Source organism: Rhincodon typus, chromosome 26 (genome assembly GCF_021869965.1).
Source record: "Rhincodon typus isolate 14 chromosome 26, sRhiTyp1.1, whole genome shotgun sequence".
NCBI lineage: Eukaryota > Metazoa > Chordata > Chondrichthyes > Orectolobiformes > Rhincodontidae > Rhincodon > Rhincodon typus.
In genome coordinates this window covers 44,322,676-44,344,838 of record NC_063357.1, presented here as the reverse complement: position 1 = coordinate 44,344,838, position 22,163 = coordinate 44,322,676, and the positions used below count along the sequence as shown (strand labels likewise).

The 22,163-nt window shown below is 41.9% G+C and overlaps 1 protein-coding gene across 5 annotated transcripts in view; it reads left to right on the top strand.

The window, feature by feature from the left end:
• Positions 1–22,163, top strand: part of camkk1a (calcium/calmodulin-dependent protein kinase kinase 1, alpha a) — a 145,561-nt gene that overhangs the window by 59,123 nt on the left and 64,275 nt on the right. For all 5 annotated transcript variants that reach the window (XM_048612776.1, XM_048612773.1, XM_048612774.1 and 2 more), the window contains 4 exons: positions 4,282–4,335; positions 10,850–10,901; positions 18,757–18,890; positions 20,641–20,677. In XM_048612776.1, the coding sequence (XP_048468733.1) occupies positions 4,282–4,335; positions 10,850–10,901; positions 18,757–18,890; positions 20,641–20,677 (277 nt within the window). The remainder of the gene's footprint in view (positions 1–4,281; positions 4,336–10,849; positions 10,902–18,756; positions 18,891–20,640; positions 20,678–22,163) is intronic.

Sequence of the window (22,163 nt, the reverse complement as noted above, 5' to 3'; positions counted from 1 at the left end):
ATTGTATGGACATCATTTGAGGTGGGGGGTGCCAAATTTACCCAGCACCGTGGATGGACTGTGCTGATAAGACTGCTTCTCAGGCAGAGAGAGGGACTGGGAATCTTGGTGTAAAAAGGTTATAGTCCAACTGGTTTATTTGAAAACACTGGCTTTAGGACTGTTGCTCCTTCCTCAAGACACAGATTTTATACAACTGATGCGAATGTATTGAATAAACCTAAAATGTATGGCTGACTCCCTCCTGCTAAATCTTTAATCAGTTAAAATTTCAGTAAATAATGGACCTCTGGATCTTCCGTCACTGAGTATACTGTGCTACCACACCTTCCTGAATCTCTCTTCTCTTCCAGTCACTAGATGAAGAAGTAATTTAGAGTAAAACATTCACTTGGACAAAAGTGAATTAATTAAGGAAAGGCAAATTCTATTTACCTAATTTTGATTAGTTTTTAAAAAATCTAACAGGTTCCTCAATATTGTTTTATAAAGACCATAAGATATATGAGCAGAATTAGGCCATTCAGCCCATTGAGTCTGTCTGCCATTTATTCGTGGCTGATGTGTTTCTCTATTCCATTCTCCTGGCTTCTGCCAGTAACCCTTCAACCGCTTACTCATAAAGAACCTATTTAACTCTGTCTTAAATACATACAATGACTTAGCATTCACAGTCTTCTGCAGCAATGAGTTCCGCAGATTAACCGCCCTCAGGTTGGAGAAATTGCTCTTTATCTCAATTCAAATGGGTTGTCTCTTCAATCTGAGGCTGTGCCCTTGTGTCCTAGTCTCTCCTAATAGTGGAAACATCTTCTCTATATCTACTGTACTCAGGCCTTTCAGTATTCTGTAAGTTTCAATGGGATCCCCTAACATCCTTCTAAATTTTGAGGATAGATCCAGAGCCCTTAACCCTGCATATGAAAAGTTCTTCATCCCTGGGATCATTCTTGTAAACCACCACCTTAGATATGGGGCCCAAAACTGCTCACAATATTCCAAATGTAGTTTCAATCTGACTAGAACCTTATACAGCCTTAGCAGGACATCCCTGCTCTTATATTCTAGCCCTCTTTGAAATGAATGCTAACATTGCATTTGACTTTCTAATTGCCCACTGAATCTGTATGCTAACCTTAAGAGAATACTGAACCAAGACTCCTATGCCCGTTCAGATTTCCAAAGCCTTTCCCCATTTAGAAAATAATCTCTGCCTTTATTCTTTTTACTAAAGTGCACAACTTCACACTTTCCCACGTCGTATTCCATTTGCTACTTTTTTGCCCACTCATTTTTTATTCTTTGTTCATTCATGGAATGAGGGTGTCACTGGCTAGGCAGCATTTATTGCCCATTCCTAATTGCCCAGAGGGCAGTTAAGAGTCAGCCACAATGCTGTGGGTCTGGAGTCATATGTAGGCCAGACCAGGTAAGGATGGCAGTTTCCTTCCCTAAAGGACGTTAGTGAACCAGATGGGTGGTTTTTCCGACAATCGGCAATGGATTTATGGTCATCATTAGATTCTTAATTCAAGATATTTATTGAATTCAAATTCCACCATCTGCCATGGTGCGATTTGAACCCGGGTCCCCAGTACATTATCTGGGTTTATGAATTAACATTTTAACGATAATACCACTAGGCCATCGCCTCCCCCATAGCCTGTGCAAGTCCTTCTGCAGCCTCCTGACTTCCTCAATATTACTTGTCCCTCCACCTGAGTTTATGTCCCCAGTTCCTTCGCTGGGTCGTTTATGTACACCGTGGATGGCTGTGATCCAAACACGGACCCCTGCTGAACTCCACTAATCAGTGGCTGTCATCCTGAAAAAGATCCCTTTATCCCCATTCTCTGCCATCTGTCAGTCAGCCAATTCTCTAACAAAGTCAGTACCTTGACCCTTACACAATGGGCTCTTATCTTATTTAGCAGCCTGCTGTGTGGCCCCACCTTGACAAAGGCCTTCTGGAAATCCAAATAGATCAGATCCACTGGCCTCCTTTGTCTAACTTTCTCATTACCTCCTCAAAGAATTCTAACAAATTTGTCAGACATGCCTTCTCCTTGACAAAGCTGTGCTGACTCAGCCCTATTTTATCATTCATTTCCAAGTACTTCATACTTCCATCTTATAATAATGGACTCTAATATCTTCCCAATGACCAAGGTCTGGCTAACCAACCTATAGTTTCCTATCTTCCCCACCTCCCTTCTTGAACAGGGGTGTTACATTAGCTTTTTTCAAGTCCTCTGGGACCCTCCTTGACTCCAGCGATTCCTGCAAGATCACCACCAATGCCTCTACAATTGCCTCAACTATCTCCTTCAGAATCCTGGGATGTTGTCCGTCTGGTCTGGGTAATTTATCCACATCAGATCTTTAAGTTTCCCCAGCACCTTCTCCTTATTAGTGGCCACTACACTCACCTCTGACCCCCTCTCTCTTGAAATTCTGATATGCTACTTGTGTCTTCCACCATGAAAACTGATTCAGTTCCTCCACCATTCCTTTGTTCCCCATTAGTATTTGCTAACTTCATTTTCCAGCAGTCCAATGTCCATTCTAGCCTCCGTCTTACCTTTTATAAATTCAAATATATATATAAAATGGGTCACTGCACTTTTATTGTCCCTTTGATCAAGTTTCTGGATGAGGTATCAAAGATGGTTGATGATGGTAATACTGTTGATTTTGTGTACGTGGACTTCCAAAACACATTTGATTAGGCATCACACAACAGACTTGGGAGCAAAGTTAGACCTCATTAGTAATAAGAAGAGTGGTAATGTGGATATGAAATTGGTTGAATGACAGGAACAGAATAGCGAAGAACAGCTGTTTTTGGGACTGGAGGAAGGTATACAGTGGGGTTCCCCAAGGGTTGTTACTTGGACCACTGCTTTTCTTGATCTATATTCATGACTCAGCCTTGAATGTATAGGACACAATTTCAAAATTTGTAGATGATACAGAACTTGAAAGTATTGTGAACTGAGGAGTAGAGTGTAGAACTTCAAAAGAAGATAGACAGTCTCTTGGAATGGGCAGACAGTGACAGAGACAGAGTTTAGTATACAGAAGAGTGAATTGATTTATGTTAGTAGAAAGAACACAGAGACATTGAAGGTGACAAGGTAGTTTGAGAAAGTGGTTCATAAATTATATGAAACCCTACATTTTGTAAGCAGAGGTGCTGAGTACAGAAACAAGCAAGTTATGATGAACCATTACAAAATAGAGGCTCCATGTCCACTGGAGTATTGTATCCCCAAGCTTTGGTCACCAGACATTAGGAAGCTGTGAAAGCTTTAAAGAGGATGTAGAAAAGATTATCAGGGGAAATTCCAAGGCTGAGGACTTCGGTTGTGCACTAGACTAGAGAAGCTGAAGTTATTTTCCTTGGAGAAGAGAAGATTGAGAGCAGATTTGATAGAAGCATGCAGAATCACGAAGGATCTGGCCAGGTTAGACAGGGAGAAACTGTTCCCACTGCTGGGAGGGCCAAGAATTCAGAGCTGTAAAAGATCATTGGATAAAGGGCCAATGGCAATATGAGAAAAAGCTTTTTAGTGCATTGAGTGGTTGCGATCTGGAATGCACTACTGAAAATGCAAACTTGAAATTACTCCCAGAGGGAATTGGATTAATAAAAACCAAAAGAACTGCGGATGCTGTAAATCAGGAACAAAAATAAAGTTGCTGGAGAAGCTCAGCAGGTCTGGCAGCATCTGTGAAGGAAAAAACAGAGTTAACATTTCAAGTCTGGTGACCCTTCCTCAGGATTAATCCCCGATGAGAAAAAATACATGGCCACGAAGAAAGAGCTGGTGAGTTGGAGTAGCTGATTTATTCTTGCAGAGAGTCAACAAGGACATGACAGGCTAAATGGCCTTCTTCTGTGCTCTAACCATTCGTTAATCCAATCGATGATTCTGAGACCAGAGACAAGATGCTCACCAGCATGTTAGATTCCTTTCCTGGCCTTATTGCCTCTCAGGCAGAACGTAAAGCAAGGTCACAGCAAGTAACTTCCAGGAATGGCTGCTATCGGTTGTGTTTGAGTCCTGCCTCAAATCCCAGTCTTGCTGTTGTTTTAGACTTGGGCAGAATTGGAGGAGAAGGCCCGAGGAATCTTGGTCTTTAATTACCACATCAAACAATGAATGTTTTCAAAAATATTGTTTAAATGTTTGTGACTATGTTTACCCTCTGCTGTCTAGGTATTTTGTTTACAATTGTTTTCAGCAATGACTAATCTGGGCTCTGAATTGTTGACAGGGTTCCTATGGTGTTGTGAAGCTGGCCTACAATGAAAATGATGACAAGCATTATGTGAGTAAATGTTTCTTGTCCTGAGGTTTGTTCTTTAGTGTTTCTCTCGACAATTGATAATTCAGAGCTTTTCACGAGTAATGTTGACATTTTGACAGGCATGGGGTTGATAGTCACTGAATCTGCCTGATATTAATAGGCCAGCCACAGCCTGGCTGTCCTGTTAACACCCAGTGCTGTTACTCTGGCTGTTTAGAAAGGGTCATTCCATTAAGTATTCAAATTGTCTCACTCTTTCAGGCCATACACTCCTTATAGAAAGGCAGTTTCTGCTGACACCCATAACTGTGGGCAACTGCACATGTTCAGAAAGACACATGGAAAATCCAGACTCACTGTTATCATGTAAAATTTCAATGACATGATGCGCATTGGCTGCACTGCACAGAGGAGAAATGCAGTTTTGAAATGGGGATCAGCATAGGACTTGGGAGACAATGAGTGCCAATGACTGATGCAGGGGAGGGAGAGAAAGGCAGGCCCCCACTTTCTATCCCCCCTACCCCATGCCCATTCATTCCTCTGCCCCCCTCCCCATACTCAACGCCACATCTTTTAATCCTGTCTCCCACATACCTCCCTCCAGTCCTGTTCCTTTCCTCCTGGCTTCCTCCCCGTCCATTTACCCCTATCCCATTCACACCACTGCTGTGTTCTCACTGTCCTCCAACCATTGTGAGTATCAAATATGATTGTTGCCCCAAGGTGGGAAGATAAATAAAGAAAAACTATTACTACTGGTGGGCTAAGCAATCGTTATAGGGAGCTGATGTAAGACCATCAGCCAAAGAATGAAGGAAAAGCTCAGATAATTTTGTTTTACATACAGAGTCATTAGGGTGTGTTTTTGAAATGTCACTCAAAGTCTAGGACCAGGTGTTAAAAAGTAGCCCTGCTCTCTGGGACCTATTGCTTTTACTTCCAAAAATCGTGGGGCTTTCCTGAAGCATTGGCCTATGTGTTTAAGCAGAAAATGCTGGAAATACTGAGTGTCAGTGGAAAGAAAAAATAGTTTAAATGCGTCAGGTCTATGATGTTGTTTCAGGTTTAAAGCATCTACAGTACTTTTGATTTTGTATTGGAGCTTAATAGCGTATAGATTTTATTTAGGGAAGGGAGGAGGTGCCATGAATCTTTATAGAGATCCCACCTTGAATATTGTACAGCTGAAAGAGAATATGGACCTAGCATTTGTCTGCCAAAACCTGAGTCAGTCACTCCTGCTAATATTGGATCACGAATCTTCTCAATGCTGTCAAAACTGATGACCAAATGCTCACACACAGTTTAATGTAAATTCACACACTGATACATCCATACTCGCATAGAAACATGCGCATTCACATACAAATACATACATGCTCAAGAGCATCCACACAGACATAGACACTTAAGCAGGCGCAAATTAATGCACATAATCTTGAGCATATACTTGATGTGAACACGGACGTACACTTAAGTACACGCATACTGATACACAGTCACGCACACACAACACAGTTACGCACATGTGTGTTCACTCTCTCTTTCTCTCACACACACACACACACACACACACACACACACACACACAAAGACATAATCATCTGCCTGGCACTCATAGAAACAGATATAGAGCAGTCAGAACTGTGGCTTTTGTAATTCAGCTACTGCGCATTATCTCTATGCCTTAGTGTAGAAATAAAGAGGCACCAAGCAAAAGACTCATTTCTAAAGACCCTCAAGAGTCCTATCCCACCAACTCTATAGCACACCCTGACAGGGAGAGTGAGATAATAACTGAGAAATGCACTATTCCACCCCACCTCCTGTCTGTTTGATGCACAGGAACAGTGACTGAACCTGCTGAAGATGTAGTATGACAAAGTTTAAGCATTGATGTTTTAAGGACGCTTTTAAATCCCAAAGTGTGTGAGTGAGCGTGCAATGTGTATTCTTTGGATACTAGTCAGTAAATACAGTGTCACAAAAATGTGCAGCAGCTGCACCAAGATATAAATTAAGATTGTATCCTACAATTCAAAACAAAGAAATATGTTTGTGCGCTAGCACTCAATCCTTTCCTGCCTCATTTTGGGAAGAAGATTTTATTAAAGTGTTTGAAGGCAGAACATCTCATTAAGTGGGGCTGGATTAAGTGCTGGGGCAGTGGCTCCATCACTGAAAGCAGGAAGCAAATAGTGGGTGGCAGCACTTGTGGCAGGATCTTACCAGCAACGAGCTATTGAAGATGGCTAGCCACCCCCAGAAGCTGCCAGCTTAGGTTGGCAGCATAGTGACCTTGGCAGTGCTAACAGGCGTGACACACATTGCTGAGACTGTCCCGGAAGTAAGACGCTGCATTGATGGATGTGAACACTCAGGCTAGGTCTGGTGATGAAATACTGTTGGTCAGGACAGGCAATGCCATCCCTGCAGGACTAGTCATTGCTGCTAGGTGTGTAAATGCCACCGGAGGCAGTAAGAAACCCTTAATTGACCACTTAAGTGGCTTGGTTGGGGTTGGTGGGGTTCGTTCATGACCTTCACTGCTATTACCATTGATGGCATTGTGGCAGGAAGGCACAAACACATCATTGGCATCATTTTATTCACTGCTCCACCTCCCAGTCCATTGCCAGAAGACTGGTAAAGTCCAATTCATGCTGACTGAGGGAAGTGTGAACCGGAACCTTCTCCATCTTGGCAAGTAACATCTATTGTCCATGTGAGAGCAGAGACCGCATTAATCCTGATGCCACTGATGCATACTATTGACAGAAGCTGGCACTGTCTGACAGACTGTTCCCAAACTGAGAAGGACTGGAGCTAAATCTGGCAGTGACTGTAATTACACAGTACAGCTCTCTGTCTGTCAGTTTCAGAGATTTTTAAAAAGACAATGGTTTCTTTACAAGCAGATAATCAAACAAAAAGGATAAAATGAATTTATCTCTTTAACGGGCTGTGGGCATAGCTGGCTGGGCCAGTATTTATTGCTCATTCCTAATTACCCTAGAGGAGGTGGTAGTGAGTTGACACATTGTGATGTACCTACACTCACAGTGCTGATAGGAAGAGAATTCCAGGATTTTGACCCAGCAACAGTGAAGGAACAGTGATATAATTTTAAATCAAGAAGGTGTGAGACTTGGAAGGGAACTTGCGGCTGATGGTATTCCCATGCATCAGCTGCCATTGTCCCTTTGGGTAGAGGGGTCATGGATATGGACGCTGCTATTGAAAGAGCCTGAGTGAGTTGCTGTAGGTCACTCTGTCAGCAGTGGAGGACGTGAATGTTGAAAATTGTAAATGAGGTGCCAATCAAACAGGCTGCTTCCTCCTAGATGGAGTTGAATTTCTTTAGTATTGTTGGAGCTGTATTCATCCAAGCAAGTGCGGAATTTCCCATTATACTCACTTTTCCTAGTGGATGGTGAACAGGCTTTGGCGAATCATCAAGTGAATCATTCACCCCTGAATACACAGTCTCTGACATGCTCTTGTAGCCACAGTGTTAAATTTCTTGTCAGTGGTAATTCCCAGGATGTTGTTATTAGGGGATTCAGCTGTGATAAAGTCATTAACTGTGATTGGGAAAATGGTAGATATTCTGTTGTTGGAGTTGTCATTGCTTGGCACTTGTGTTGAACAGGTATTACTTGCCACTTATTAGCCCAAACTGTGGGGTGAAGCATATTCTTCCAAATGTTTGTTATCTAATAATTGATATTTGTTCCATCTCCACCTTTGATTAATGCAGCTCATGATACCTTTCTCATCCTTCAGTTTTATTGGAAATGTTAGATTCCTTCCCCCTCAGTCATCCTGCGTGCACCAATCCTCAGGAATGATGTATTGGTATTAGAAAGGGTGCAGAGCAGATTCACCAGAATGAAAGCGAGAGGCAGAGGATTAAATTCTGACAACAGATTGCATCAATTTAGCATATCAATTCATTAAGGTAGAGACAGGCAAGCTGGTTGGGGGCAAAGATCGCAACAGGACAGTTGTGGAGTCGCACAGTTTATGAAAGGAATGCCTGCGGTATTCTTGCTGTTTTGTTCATGTACTTTTATTACCTCCAGTTCAAATGGCCTCATGTCTGGCCTTTCATTCTCCACATTCTATAAACTTCGACTCATTCAAAGGTCCACTGTCTGTTCACTGTCCCATATTGTCCTACTCACGATCTTCCCCATCCCTATATCTGTAAACTTTGGTCAGCATTTTCTCCATTGGTTCAAAGTCCAATTTTTCTGATTAATCCTCTTGTGCTGTTTTTATATGTTAAAGATGCTGTATAAACTCCAGCTGTTTTTGTTTTATGTCTAAAGAGAGGGTGAATGGGTGATGTCTTTCTGACTGCTCCTGTAATACCATGACAGATTTGTTTTAATTGTAATGTAATCCCTCATCAGACTGCGGGTGACTAACCAGACATGGTGTCAGAAGGATGAATAGGATTTGCATAAATAACAAAACCTGTCCTGCCTGGCCAATCCTAAATTAAACATTGTGGTTCATTTACATAGGAATGGCTTCATTAGAGTGCCAAAATGGTTTTTACGGTGAGAATTTACATCAATTGTACAATTCCCCACCACTGCCATCCTCTCCAAGGCAATTAGGGAAAGCAGTAAGACCATAACCATAAGATATAGGAGCAGAATTAGGGCATTTAATCCATGTCTGCTCCACCATTCAATCATTGCTGATATGTTTCTCAAGCCCGTTCTCCTGCATTTTCCCTGTAATCCTTGACTCCTTACTAATCAAGAACCTATCTATCTCTGTCTTAAGTACATTCAATGATTTGGTGTCCACAGCCTTCTGCAACATTGAGTTTCATAGATTCACCACCTTCTGACTGAAGAAATTCCTCCTCATCTGATTTGTAAAGGTGCATCCCTTCACAGAAGCTGTGTCCTTGGGTCCTAGATTCCACTACTAGTGGAAACATCTACATATCCACTATATCCAGGCATCTCAGTACACATCTACTCTATCCAGGGCTCTCAGTATTCAGTAAATGCTGGCCAAGCATCTCATGAAGGAACAATAAAGAAAAATATTACTCCGATTTTACAAATTCCAGCAGGTATCATCAAATGACATCTCACCTTGAATTTCTCCCAAATCAGCCATAGAGACATAGAGTCATTCAGCTCGGAAATAGACCCTTTGGCCCAATTTGTCCACGTTGACCAAATTTCCTAAACTGAACTAGTCCTATTTGCCTTCATTTGGCCCCAATCCCTATACATGCACCTGTCCAAATCTCTTTTCAGAGGGAAAGAAGAACTTAATCAGGAAATGGCTTAATGAAAACTGAAATGCTTGAATTTTTCATCAGTCTAGGTTAGCATATCATTATGAGTCTGCATCAGTATCTAGGCCTTGTGCTTTTGATTTCAAGTCACGGACCTCAACATTTTAATGGCTGTACAAGACAACTTGCATTTTTATAAAGTATTTTAGTCTGTTCCCTTGAGTGTGGTGGACGAAGGGTCACTGAATATTTTTAAGGCAGATTCTTGGCTAATGAGTGAGTCGGAGGTTGTTGAGGGGTGGGTGGGAAATTGGAGCTGAGGCTGTAATTGGATCAAACACAGTCTTATTGAACGGTGGAGCAATCTTGAGGGGTCAGATGATCCTGTTCCTACTTATTATGTTTGTTTGTAACCTGCAATTTCCCCTCCATTCACACAGCATTCTGACTTGAAGCCCTGTTGCCGTTGCTTCACTGTTTGATCACTGTTCTGGAACTTCCTCCTGAACAGCATAGTGAGTGTCCCTATGTCCCAAACACTGCAAGGGTTCAAGAAGGCAGCTCATCATCACACTGTCCAGGACAATTCAGGATAAGCAATAAATTGAGGCCTAGCCAGCAATGCCCATTCCTCATAAACACATTAAAAAATAATCTAGCAAAATGTCCAGGCACATTTCCCAGCTGCATTATCAAATAAAAATTGGTTACAACAAGAAACATGAAGTCAAGTGACCAGTTGCTTAGTCAAAGAGATTTTTTTTTTTGAGCAGTCTCTGAAAGCAGAGCAGAGAGATGATGAAGCTGGTGAGGTTTGGATGGGCTGATGCTAATGAAAGACGGGAGCTGACCAGAGCCTTCAGATGGTGGAGTCTGAAAAGTTTCAAAGTTTGATTTCCTTTACACCAAGACCAACTTTTTCTCATGAAGGGGAGAGAAGCTGTCAGATTTCCTCCCCTGCACTCCATCACCAAAGGCCCAAATGATTCTAGTGTTGCTCCTTAACCCCACAATCTCAAATGTGGTTATTGCCAACAGTATTCGAGCCACCTCCAACCCCACCCCTAACATCTGTATATATGTTTCACTATTTAAGTTATATCCATGCAGTTCTATACCAATGTTGTTTATGTGCACTCAATTGATGCATTGCATTAGTCTGATTGGTAGTCGTAAACTTTGTTCCAATATTCATTGAGTGAGTACAGTTAGAAATGAGAGTCATGGTTTATGTTGTTGACAGGAATGCTCTCTCTCCTGCAGGCCATGAAGGTACTTTCTAAAAAGAAGCTGATGAAACAGTATGGATTTCCACGTAAGTGTGCCCTGGAAATCTTCCCAGATACCAGTCACCTTGGGTACCTCAATTAGCTTCAAATCAGGCCTAATTCTAAGCATTTGGTTTTTAGATTACAGCACTTAGCACATAAATAGGCCAGAGTCACATAATAAGATCAAGGGGCCTTTTATGTTGCTTATTCCAAGCAGATGATAGGTTTCTGCTTGAACAAATTGCTGAATTTTGGAGCTGCTGGCGAGTTGATGTCCTAACCACTTCAGGAATGTGAAATCCTGTCTTTGTCAGTCTAATAATAGTATGCCAAAAATGGAAATGCACATACCAGTTAGGAACCAATCACACCTCTAATAGTCAGTTAGTAACAGTCGAAGTTAGTAACTGGTCAAACTGCAAGAAACCAGTCAGTTAATAACAATCACATCATGAGTAACCCATCAATGTGCAAGTAACCAGTCTACTGTCAATATAACCAGTCAGTAACAGTCACATTGGGGGTAACTTAAATGCACAAATAACCATCAGTAACCAGTCACTTAGTAATAGTCACAGGGTGAATAACAAGTCAGACCGTAAGTAATCAGTCTCACTGTCTGTAATCGGTCAGTAGAACAATCCCTGGAATGAGAATAATGTTGTTTGGATTTTATTCAGTATATTTATATGCTTAGAAGTCATGCTGATGATTAAGAGACAACACCGTCTGGAGCTGGAGGAACACAGCAGGCCAGGCAGCATCAGAAGAGCAGGAAAGTTGACATTTCAGGTCAGGACACTTCTTCAGAAGAAGGGTCCCGACCCGAAACATCAACTTTCCTGCTCCTCTGATGCTGCCTGGCCTGCTGTACTCCTCCAGCTCCAGACTATGTTATCTCTGACTCCAGCATCTGCAGTTCTTACTATCTCATGCTGATGATTAAACTGTCTGTCCATCAACAAGTTTGACTGGGGATGTTCCTCTATAATTGAAGAGTGTTCACAACTCTCCAGATACTGAAGCAGTTTGTGCTTGGATGCAGTGAGATCTAGACAGCTTGATGTTAAAAAGGGGAAATTTGCACTACATAAGTGCTACCTCCTTTAGGAGAGGCAAAGAATCTCTCGTTAACATTTAACAGCATCAACATCCTGACAGTTACCATTGAGCAGAAACTGAACGGGACCAGCTTTAACAATGGCTACAAGAACAGGTCAGAGGCTGGGAATCCTGCAGCAAGTAATTCGCTTTCTAATTCCTCATCATCTACAAGGCACAAGTCAGGAGTGCGATGGAATAACTCTCCAATTGCCTGGATAAGTGCAGCTCCCACAACACTCAGAAGCTTAACACCAGCTAGGACAAAGCAGCTTATTTGATTGGCACCCCATCTGCCAACTTCAATATTCATTCCTCCTGCCACTGACACACAGTAGCCGGTGTACCATCTTAAGGATGCAATGCAGACTTTCACCAAAGCTGACCTGAAAGAATCTCCAAACCCACGACCCTTATCATTTAGAAGAACAGAGGAAGTAGATAAATGGGAGCACCACCACCTGCAAGTTCCCCTCCAAGCCACTCACCATCCTGACTTGGAAATATATCACCATTCCTTCAATGTCACTGGATCAAAATTCTGGAACTCCTTTCCTAACAGCACTGTGGGTATATCTATACTCAAAGGACTACGTTGGCTCAAGAAGGCATCTTAACACTATCTTCTCCAGGGCAGTTAGGGATTGGAAATAAATCCTGACCTTACTAGCAATGCCCAGATCCTGTGAATGAATTTTAAAAATCTTAGATAAAGGGCAAGCTGAATCAACCCTTCCTTATGAGAAAAACTCTCAATTTATCAACAGGAGTGCCGGCTTCTCCCAAAATCCAAGATGATATATAAGCAGACTCACATTCATGATATATCCTCAGCTAGTGTTTCAGTGGGAGGGAATCCTGCACTGATGGAGCTATAACACTAAGCTGACATCCTGTTTACCATCTTGTATAGATGGAAAAGATCCCATGGCAGCATTTAAAGAAGAGCAGATTGCTGTCTCTAATGTTCAGTCTAACAGCTACCCAACAACACAACGCGCAGTTTATCTATCTCTTTCTCTTATTATTGTTTGTGGGTACAAGGCTTTGTGAAATGTCCATACAGTGCTGGATAAAGACAAACTCTCTCTCTCTGTCTCTCCCTCTGTCTTTCTCTCTCTCTCTCTCTCTCTCTCTCTCTGTGTCACTCAGTCTCCAGAGCTCCATAAAAAGTCTCCTCCTCATAGGGTCTGATTTCAAGTCTCATTCACTGAGTGCAAAAATCAAAGCTGACACTCCAGTGCAGCACTGATGAAGTGCAACACTGTCAGAGGTGCCAGCTTTGCCATCTGGTGGTGCTGTGAAGTGGTCTATAATATAAATCTTTTTAGATGACTTAAAGAAGGAATCATTCAGAAGGGCCCTGAACAATTGTCAACCCATCTTACCTTATGCATTCGGTTTTCTGTCACATCCACTTTAAAAATCAGTAATGGTGAAAATGTTAAAATGAAAGCTAACAAACTATTACTGCTATCTTGGCATTGTGCTGCATGTTTTGTTTTGATGCCCTTGCTCAATCTACAGCTCAACATGCATTGTTCAAAGTTTAATCTTCACACAGCTGTCAGCCTTGAAACCAGAATGATAAACATTGTGATCAGATTGCAATCCCTAATATTAATGCGCAGAGCACAGAGCTGGAAATTGAAACCAGCTTCTGATGCAAGTGTTCCATTAATCAGCAGTAACATCTCTCACCAAAGGAATCACATAAAATGCACATTAAAAATTCTTAATCATGTTGCCAACTCCAAGCAAATACTCTTTAGATTCAGAAAAAAATGTACTTTTCACCATCTGACACGTAAGATTGATGTTAAGAGATTAAAGTGAATTGAATTTAGGAAATTGCAGCTACAGCTCTCTTACACGTTCCATGTAAAGTGGATCTCAGTCAGACAGAAAAGTATGAAACACAATACAAATCCTTGTTGGTGAATTTATTCACAGGATGCAGCCTTACTAAACTTTAATTAACCGAATTTAATTAATTAAACAAAATAAACCAGGTGACTAACCTTGAAAGGGGCATTGTAACAAAAATCAAAGTGTCAAAGGAAACATCACATTAAGTTAAAATTTGTTTGGAGACTTCAATTCCTGTGGTACCCACCAGTCACAGAAAGCCTGAAGTGTATAGGTGGACACCATGGGCTCCCTTTCCAAGGTCAGTCTTACGTGATTTTAACCATAGAAGAGTGGCTAGCAGTCTGAACTAATGGCCCACTCCCTGAACCTGTTAGTGATTTCCTTGGCCAGCCCAAGAATAGACTCAAAAGGAAGCCTTCCTGCATCCCCTCAACCCTGCACCCAGTAGTAAAAATCGGGAGTGTAGGCTGAAGTGCAACTGAAACCTGAGATAAATAGGGATTGCAGCCTCACACAGCTTTATACATGTGAAACACAGAGTCTGCAAGGCTGTAGAAAAAGACAAACAGCCTGGGAATTTGTTAGCTATCTTAATCTTTTGTTGCACTGGATCACTTCCTGCATTCCCTCTAATTTCTTGTTCTTCTGCATGGACTCTGAGGTCTGTTCACTGTAGTGACCTCTGAAGTCAATGCTTCGGCGTGCAGATCAGTGTGAGCAGACTTTTGGAATGCGGCCACACTGCTTGGCGGGACATGATGGTTGCTATGTACCCACCCTCCCTGCCATTTTACCCAGATAGGAGCCTCCATCCAGATGCCCCCATCACTTCTGGATGACAGGCAACTGATTGTCTTCAGCTGACAAAAGGATGACAGAAGAGAAAGTGACATTCCAGAGCTAATCTTCGACAACAATGCAGAGCTGTGGTAGTGAAACCATTCAGAAAAGGGAATTGTGCAGACTATAAGATGGTCTGTTAATATACAGGTATAAATCTTGACCAGAACTTCATTCCAGTGTTGGGTCTAAACACACAGCATTAATACATGTGATGAAAATGGCCCAATTGACCCTCCAACTGGGTACAAAAAACCAAAATGATTGGTTTTAACAATAATGTAAAGTAGCGCAGGCTTCAGTGAAATCTCCCCAGAATACACACTGATGGATCTTGGAAATATCGGAGACAATTTCATAGCCCTGTACTACCCCCACAGTGAGTTTGTCACTATAAATATCTACATATAAGCCATTACAAGGAGGCAGGGTGGGAAAGGATTATTATAACAGTGGCTTGCGTTTTTGCACACAGTGCCAAACTTACCCTGCAACACTGTTAACCTTTCAATGAACATAATGAAAGGCCTCTTTCCCACTGTACAATTCCATTAAGTCTGACTTTGCTGACCCTTAACCTTGGAATATGTGAGTATGAAGGTGGAGAACAGTTTCCATTCTGTTTTTATTGCCCCAGGATTTGCGGGGCTGCTGGAATCATATACAAGGATTGATGCAGATCTGTATTTGCAAAAGGGACAGGCCCATCCCAAATCTGTAACCAAGAGGGTAAGGACATGCATATGCCTCCCTTTGATGTCCTGTTGGCAGCAGCATGGAGTTTGCAGACACTGATGAGTTTAGCAGTAAACCTGCCTTGATTTATTAGTGAGAGTCCTGGACCATTTTACTCCCAGGCCTCATTACCATTCATCAGGACTAATCCTGTCTGAATCCAATAAGAATGGCATGGAGTTTGTGAGTGGAGGAAGTGCAGAAGGAGACCTTAGCTTGGGTAGGGGCTAGGCTGATGGGCAGAGCAATGTGGGGAAGAAAGACCTAAGGTTTTCTTGTGGGACTTGAAGGTCACTCCTCTATCAGGAAACCTTTAGAAGTTTCTGCGCCCTCTCAGGATTTCCTGTTCCTCATCTCCCAGCACTATAGGCCAGATCAGATGCTGAGTGTAAAATAGGAGAAAGTGCTGACAGATTCAGAAATAGATCCCTGGACCCTAATTTATGCTCATCAATGATATCACCTACCTGGAGTTAATATGCCCAGAGGAACCAAGGAATTTAAGGAAAAAAAATCAACATGAATGTGATACATAATGAAGGGTGAGACGCTGTCTGCATTTTAACCTCCACATAACACATTTTGTTCAGGTGTTATGGGGTTGGGTTCTGTGTGGTGGTGGGGGGGGGCGCAGTTGTTGTGTTAGTTGAAAGGAATAAAACCAGCCCAGCACCAAAGCTACACTCCATTGTGTCAGGCCCAGCTTGAGGAGATAACCACATTAATAATCAGGGAGTTCCAATCATCCACAGCTCAGTGTATGGGTTTTAAATACAATGCTCCTGACAAGGTCTGGAATGGGAGTGATAAGTCATAGAGTCATAGAGATGTACAGCATGGAAAAAGACCCTTCAGTCCAACTTGTCCATGTCGACCAGATATCCTAAATTAATTGTAGTCCCATTTGCCAGCATTTGGTCCATATCCGTCCAAACCCTTCCTATTCATGTACCCGTCCAGGTGCCTTTTAAATGTTGTAATTGCACCAGCCTTCACTGCTTCCTCTGGCAGCTCGTTCCATACACGCACCACCCTCTGCACAAAAATGTTGCCCCCAGGTCCCTTTTAAATCTTTCCCCTCTCACCTTAAACCTATGCCCTCTAGTTTTGGACTCCCTGACCCTGGGGAAAAGACCTTGGCTGTTCACCCTACCCATGCCCCTCATGATTTTGTAGACTAATAGGTGAAAGGGCAGTGACATCAGCCAGTACACAACTTTCTGGCCGGTAAGCTACAATGCTTATTCACATCAGGATCTGAAAGCATTGTGGAGCGCTCAAGTGACACAACGGTAGTGTCCCTATCTTTGAACCAGGAGGCCTGGGCTCAAGTCCTACATTCTCCTGAGGTTTGTAATAACATCTCTCAACAGGTTGATTAGAAAAATCTCCAGCTTCATACTGCTTGTGATAAGATCTTTAAACACATTACAGTCCTTAGACTGCAAATGAACAGAAAATGGTACGGTCAACAGTCAGTATAGAGTCATAGAGCATGGAAATAGACCATTTGGTCCAACTAGCCCATGCCCATCATGTTCCCAAATCAAACTAGTCCCACTTTCCTGCATTTGGCCTATATTCCTCCAAACCTATCCTATTCATGTACATATCCAAATGTCTTTTATATGTTTCAACTATACCTGCATCCAACATTTCTTCTGGCAGTTCATTCCACTATGAACCACTCTCTGTATGAAAACGTTGTCTCTCATCCTTTTTAAATCTTTGTGCTGTCACCTTAAAAATATGCCCCCGAGTTTTGAACTCCCCCACCCTATGGAAAAGATCCTCGCTATTCACCTTATCTATGCCCCTCATAATTTTATAAACCTCTATAAGGGTACCCCTCAACCTCCTATACTGCAGCGAAAATAATCCCAGCTTATCCAGCCAGTTCTTATAATTCAAACCTTGCATTCCCTGCAACATCCTGGTGAATCTCTTCTGAACCCTCTCCAATTTAATAATATCCTTCCTGTAGCAGGGCGACCAGAACCATACACAGTACTCAAGAAGAGGCCTTGCCAACATCCTGTACAGCCTCAACAATGACTTCCCAACTCCTTTACTCAAAGGTCTGAACCAATGAAGGCAAGCTTGCTAAACACCTTCTTAACGACCCTGTCTACATGTAATGTAAATTTCAAAGAATTATGTACCCAACCCCTTAGGCCTCTCTGTTCTACAACGCTACCCAGGGCCCTACCATTAATTGTATAAGTGCTGCCCTTGTTTGTTTTACCAAAATGCAACACCTCGCATTTATCAAATTAAACTTTATCTGCCACTCCTCAGTCCATTAGTTCAACAGATCAAGATCCCTTTATAATCTTAGATAACCTCCTTCACTAAGATTTTTTAGAGTAGATTTGTAGTTCGGGTTGTGGATGTTGTAGTTGGTTGGCTCGTCGAGCTGGTTCATTATTCCGCAGACGTTTCATTACCCTGCTGGGTAACATCATCAGTGCAGCCTCCGATGAAGCGCTGTTGTGTTTTCCCGCCTGTTGTTTAAACTCTGGTGTCCGTTGAGCTGGATTACCTCACTTCCGGTTTCCTTTCACAATGGATTGCGAATGAACCAGCTCAGCGAGCCAATCAACCACAACAACCCCCTTCACTGTCAACTATACCACCAATTTTGGTGTCATCTGCAAACTTACTAACCATGTCTCCTAAATTCTCATCCGATTCATTTATATAAATGTACTTAACAAAAGAAAATTATGCACACATTGTCAGGACTTTATCACTTTACTGCCCGTGTCTGTAATTCTCACCAATAGTACTTAGTTCAGTCGCATTCTTGCTTGAGCATGGGTTCTAGCCCCACTCAACGAGACCTAAAGACATATTCTCATGCTGAAATAGAATTGTCACTATCTTTTGGCTAAGGAGTCAAATCAAGATGTCATGTGCCTTTTAAGATGGATTACTCTAATCTGAACAGACGAGTTCCTCAGGCATCCTGATCACCATTTACCCTTTGACAAGCACCACTGATAACAGTAACGTGAGTGTACAATTCTACAAATGTTGGAAATGGTCTGAATAGGAGTTATGTGCCAGGGTCACGCCAATTAATAGAGTTAAATAGGTTAATTGCTGAAACTTAGCCTTTCAGGCTTGATGACCTTTGCATCCCTGCCAAGTCAGACTGTGCTCAGAGCTTGGCTTTGCAAAATATACCCTGTTATTCCATATATTCATAGCTTTCAAATTGGTCTCATTGCATTGCACAAGCGTTAACCAATCCTGGACTAAATTAAAGGAACCCTGGATTGAAGGATGATCATTGAGACTTTTGCTTTCATTTTGAGATGATGCCTTACCACTTTACTTGGGTTCCAGGTCGTCCTCCTCCCCGAGGATCGAAGCCCACCTCTACCGAACAGTCAAAAGCCCCCGCGCCTCTGGAGCGGGTCTACCAGGAAATAGCCATACTGAAGAAACTGGACCACCCCAACATTGTCAAGCTGGTAGAGGTGAGTTATTCAGTCACCAGCCTGTGAAAGACAAATCATAGCTATGTTTTATTTTCAAATTGAACTCAGCAACTGGCAGAACTCAATCAGGAGTTGACCAGGTTGGTTTATGTAACAGTCTCAATAATTTGTCAAATATGTAAATTGGTATAATTTTATAAAATGACCAGCTAAGTACATTTGATAACTGCATGAACTACCTAGACATCTGGAGAGTCACAATCAGATAATTTTGATGTACTCTTTCCTCACTCCCTTATAAATAATATGACTGCCCAATTCTCTTACCTCAGACCCATGGTGAAGTGTATCTCCCCTCCCCTATCCTTTGTTCCCTTTAAATTGTTTCCAGCGGGTAATTCTCTGATTTACCCTGTTTTTTTACTAACCCAAATAATCATATTATTTAATCACTCAAGCTTATGGTCCCTGTTAGCTTTGCTGTTGGCAACTAGATAGTGAGATAAACTCATTAGGAAATAGCTCTGCTTTAGCTCAGCTCTTACAAAGAACATTGGGCTGCCTCAGCCTGATTGAGAATGTTTTGCGGCAAGCAATCATTGAGCTAATATTTGGGTAACCAGACATCCTGCTTTCACCAGCACAATCCCAGTCTTCCATTAAATGCTTCAACAATTTTCCAAAAATTGTTCACCTTTTCCTTTCTGGTCAAACATAAACTAAACTGGGGGGAGAAAATTAAGATGAAATTTCATCCCTGAATCTGTAAACACCCATGACATCACGCACAATGAACCTGTCTTCCTTTCCCCATTCCTTCTTGACATCTCCAAGGGAGTTGTATCTACCTTCTTAAAGCTAATGACTTCATTTCTGATGATACCTTTTAAATGATCTATAGAATAGAGTTACCAACTGTGGCTGCATATGTTCCAGGAGATATCATCAAATGACCTCTCTTCTTAAACAGCTCATCTATCAGATTCATGCCAATTGATCTTGGACATATCAATTATCACAGAACTCTGCCTTCCTAGGGCTTTTCAATGGGTCCCAGTTTACAGTTTTGAAAATCTGCTCACCCTAGCAAATACACATCTTTGGATTCATGAGAGAAAATGTTGAAAAATAATTAAAGCTTTTGTGCACGTTTGTAATGATAGGTATTTGGAAAGTGGATGCTAGCTTCACAGGTCACCACTAATGTAAGTTTCACTTACACACTTACACTGCAAATTCATGTTTTTAACCTCACTGAGAAGGTTTTCCAACATCATAATCACTCCTTTCTGCACAAAGATGATAGAGCCGCCCACACAGAGAACAGCCTGACTGCTTCTAGTGATTTTCTGCTTGTTTTTGCATTATGCTGTGGCCCCTGATACATTTGCTTGTGTGGGGAATCTTAGACACATTTCTTTGTAATGAATAGACCCAAATACACCCAGACCTTTGTTAAGATGATACCTTAATTCAAGGCCAGATTTGCCTTTTCAGGTGGGAGTAAAAGATCCCATGGCACCATTTCAAGAAAGGTAGTATTCTGTCAGTGCATTCCAACATTATTTATCCCTCAATTAACATCACTAAATGGAATATTACTTGCTGTTCATGGGATCTTGCTGTGTACACTTTACTGGGTTTTTGGCATTACAAAAGTGGCTGTCCTTCACAGCAACATCACTGACTGTAATTGTAATCTGTACAAACTGCAATCCTGAGGTTGTTGAAGGTGCTATATAAATCTTTGTTTATTCATGTGATTTTTTTCTGACTCTTTATATTTCAGGTTCTAGATGACCCCACTGAAGACCATCTACACATGGGTATGTGATCAAATCATGTTGATTAGACTTGACATTTCCTCACACTAAAGTAATGATGTGTTGTACCAGATAGTGGTGTACATCCTGAAAAATATTAAATATCTAAGACAATCTAATTAAATAAATAACAGAGCTGAAATTCTGTGGGTTTCATCCCCTGATACTCTTGCTCAGTATCTGCCTAATGTTGTACCTTAAGCCAATACTGCTGTTTGTATATTGAGCTATCAGTCTGGAGCACCGTGGATGTCTGCTTATACACTGTCCCTAAAGCTGTTTGCTCCTTGTTGATAAGTAAGGGTCTTTAACAGTCCTTTTTTTCTGTCTGTAGATAATAGCTTATGAAATGCAGCTCCCTTGTGTAGTGTTTAAGATCTCTATTCACATAGAGTCATAGTGTAATACAGCATGGAAACAGGCTCTTCAGGCCAAACTCGTCCGTGCTGACCATGGTGCCCACTCAGCCAGTTCCAATTGTTGGCATTTGGCCTATATCCCTCTAAACCTTTCCTATCCATGTACCTATCCAAATGTTTTTTAAATGTTGCTATTATGCCTGCCTTAACTACTTTCTCTAGCAGCCCATTCCACATAAGCACCATTCTCTGCGTGAAGAAGTTGCCCCTCAGATCCTTCTTAAATCTTTTCTCTCTCATCTTAAACCTATGCCCGCTAGTTTTCAATTCCCCATCCCTTGGGAAAAAGACTATATGTATTCATCCTATGTATGCCCCTCATGATTTTATATACCTCAATAAGGTCACCCCTCATTCTCCTACATTCCAAGGAATAAAGTCCTAAACTCGCTAACCACTCCTGATAACTCAGGCCTACTAGTCCTGGCAACATCCTTGTAAAGGGGAGGCAACTGGACTGCTAATCCAGAAACCCAGATAATGTTATGGGACCTGGGTTCAAATCCCGCCAAGGCAGACAGTGAAATTTGAATTCAATAAATATCTGGAATTGAGAATCTAATGATGACTATAAATCCATTGTTGGAATGTCCTTTAGGGAAGGAAACTGCCATCTTTACCTGTCCTACATGTGACTCCAGACCCACAGCAATGTGGTTGACTCTTAACTGCCCTCTGGGCAATTAGGGATGGGCAATAAATGCTGCCCAGCCAGCGACACCCTCATCCCATGAATGAATAAAGAAAACAACATCTTTTTTGCACACTTGCCAGTTTAACTATGTTTTTCCTATAACAGAGTGACCAAAACTGTACACAATACTCCAACTCATGCCTCACCAACGACTTATACAACTGTAACGTAACGTCCCAACTTCTATACTCAGTGCCTCAACCGATGAAGGTCAGCATGCTAAGTACATTCTTCACTAAATAAAAGCCGAAAGAACTGCGGATGCTGTGAATCAGGAACAAAAACAAAATTGCTGGAGAGGCTCAGCAGGTCTGGCAGCATCTGTGAAGGAAAAAACAGAGTTAACGTTTCGGGTCCAGTGACCCTTCCTCAGACC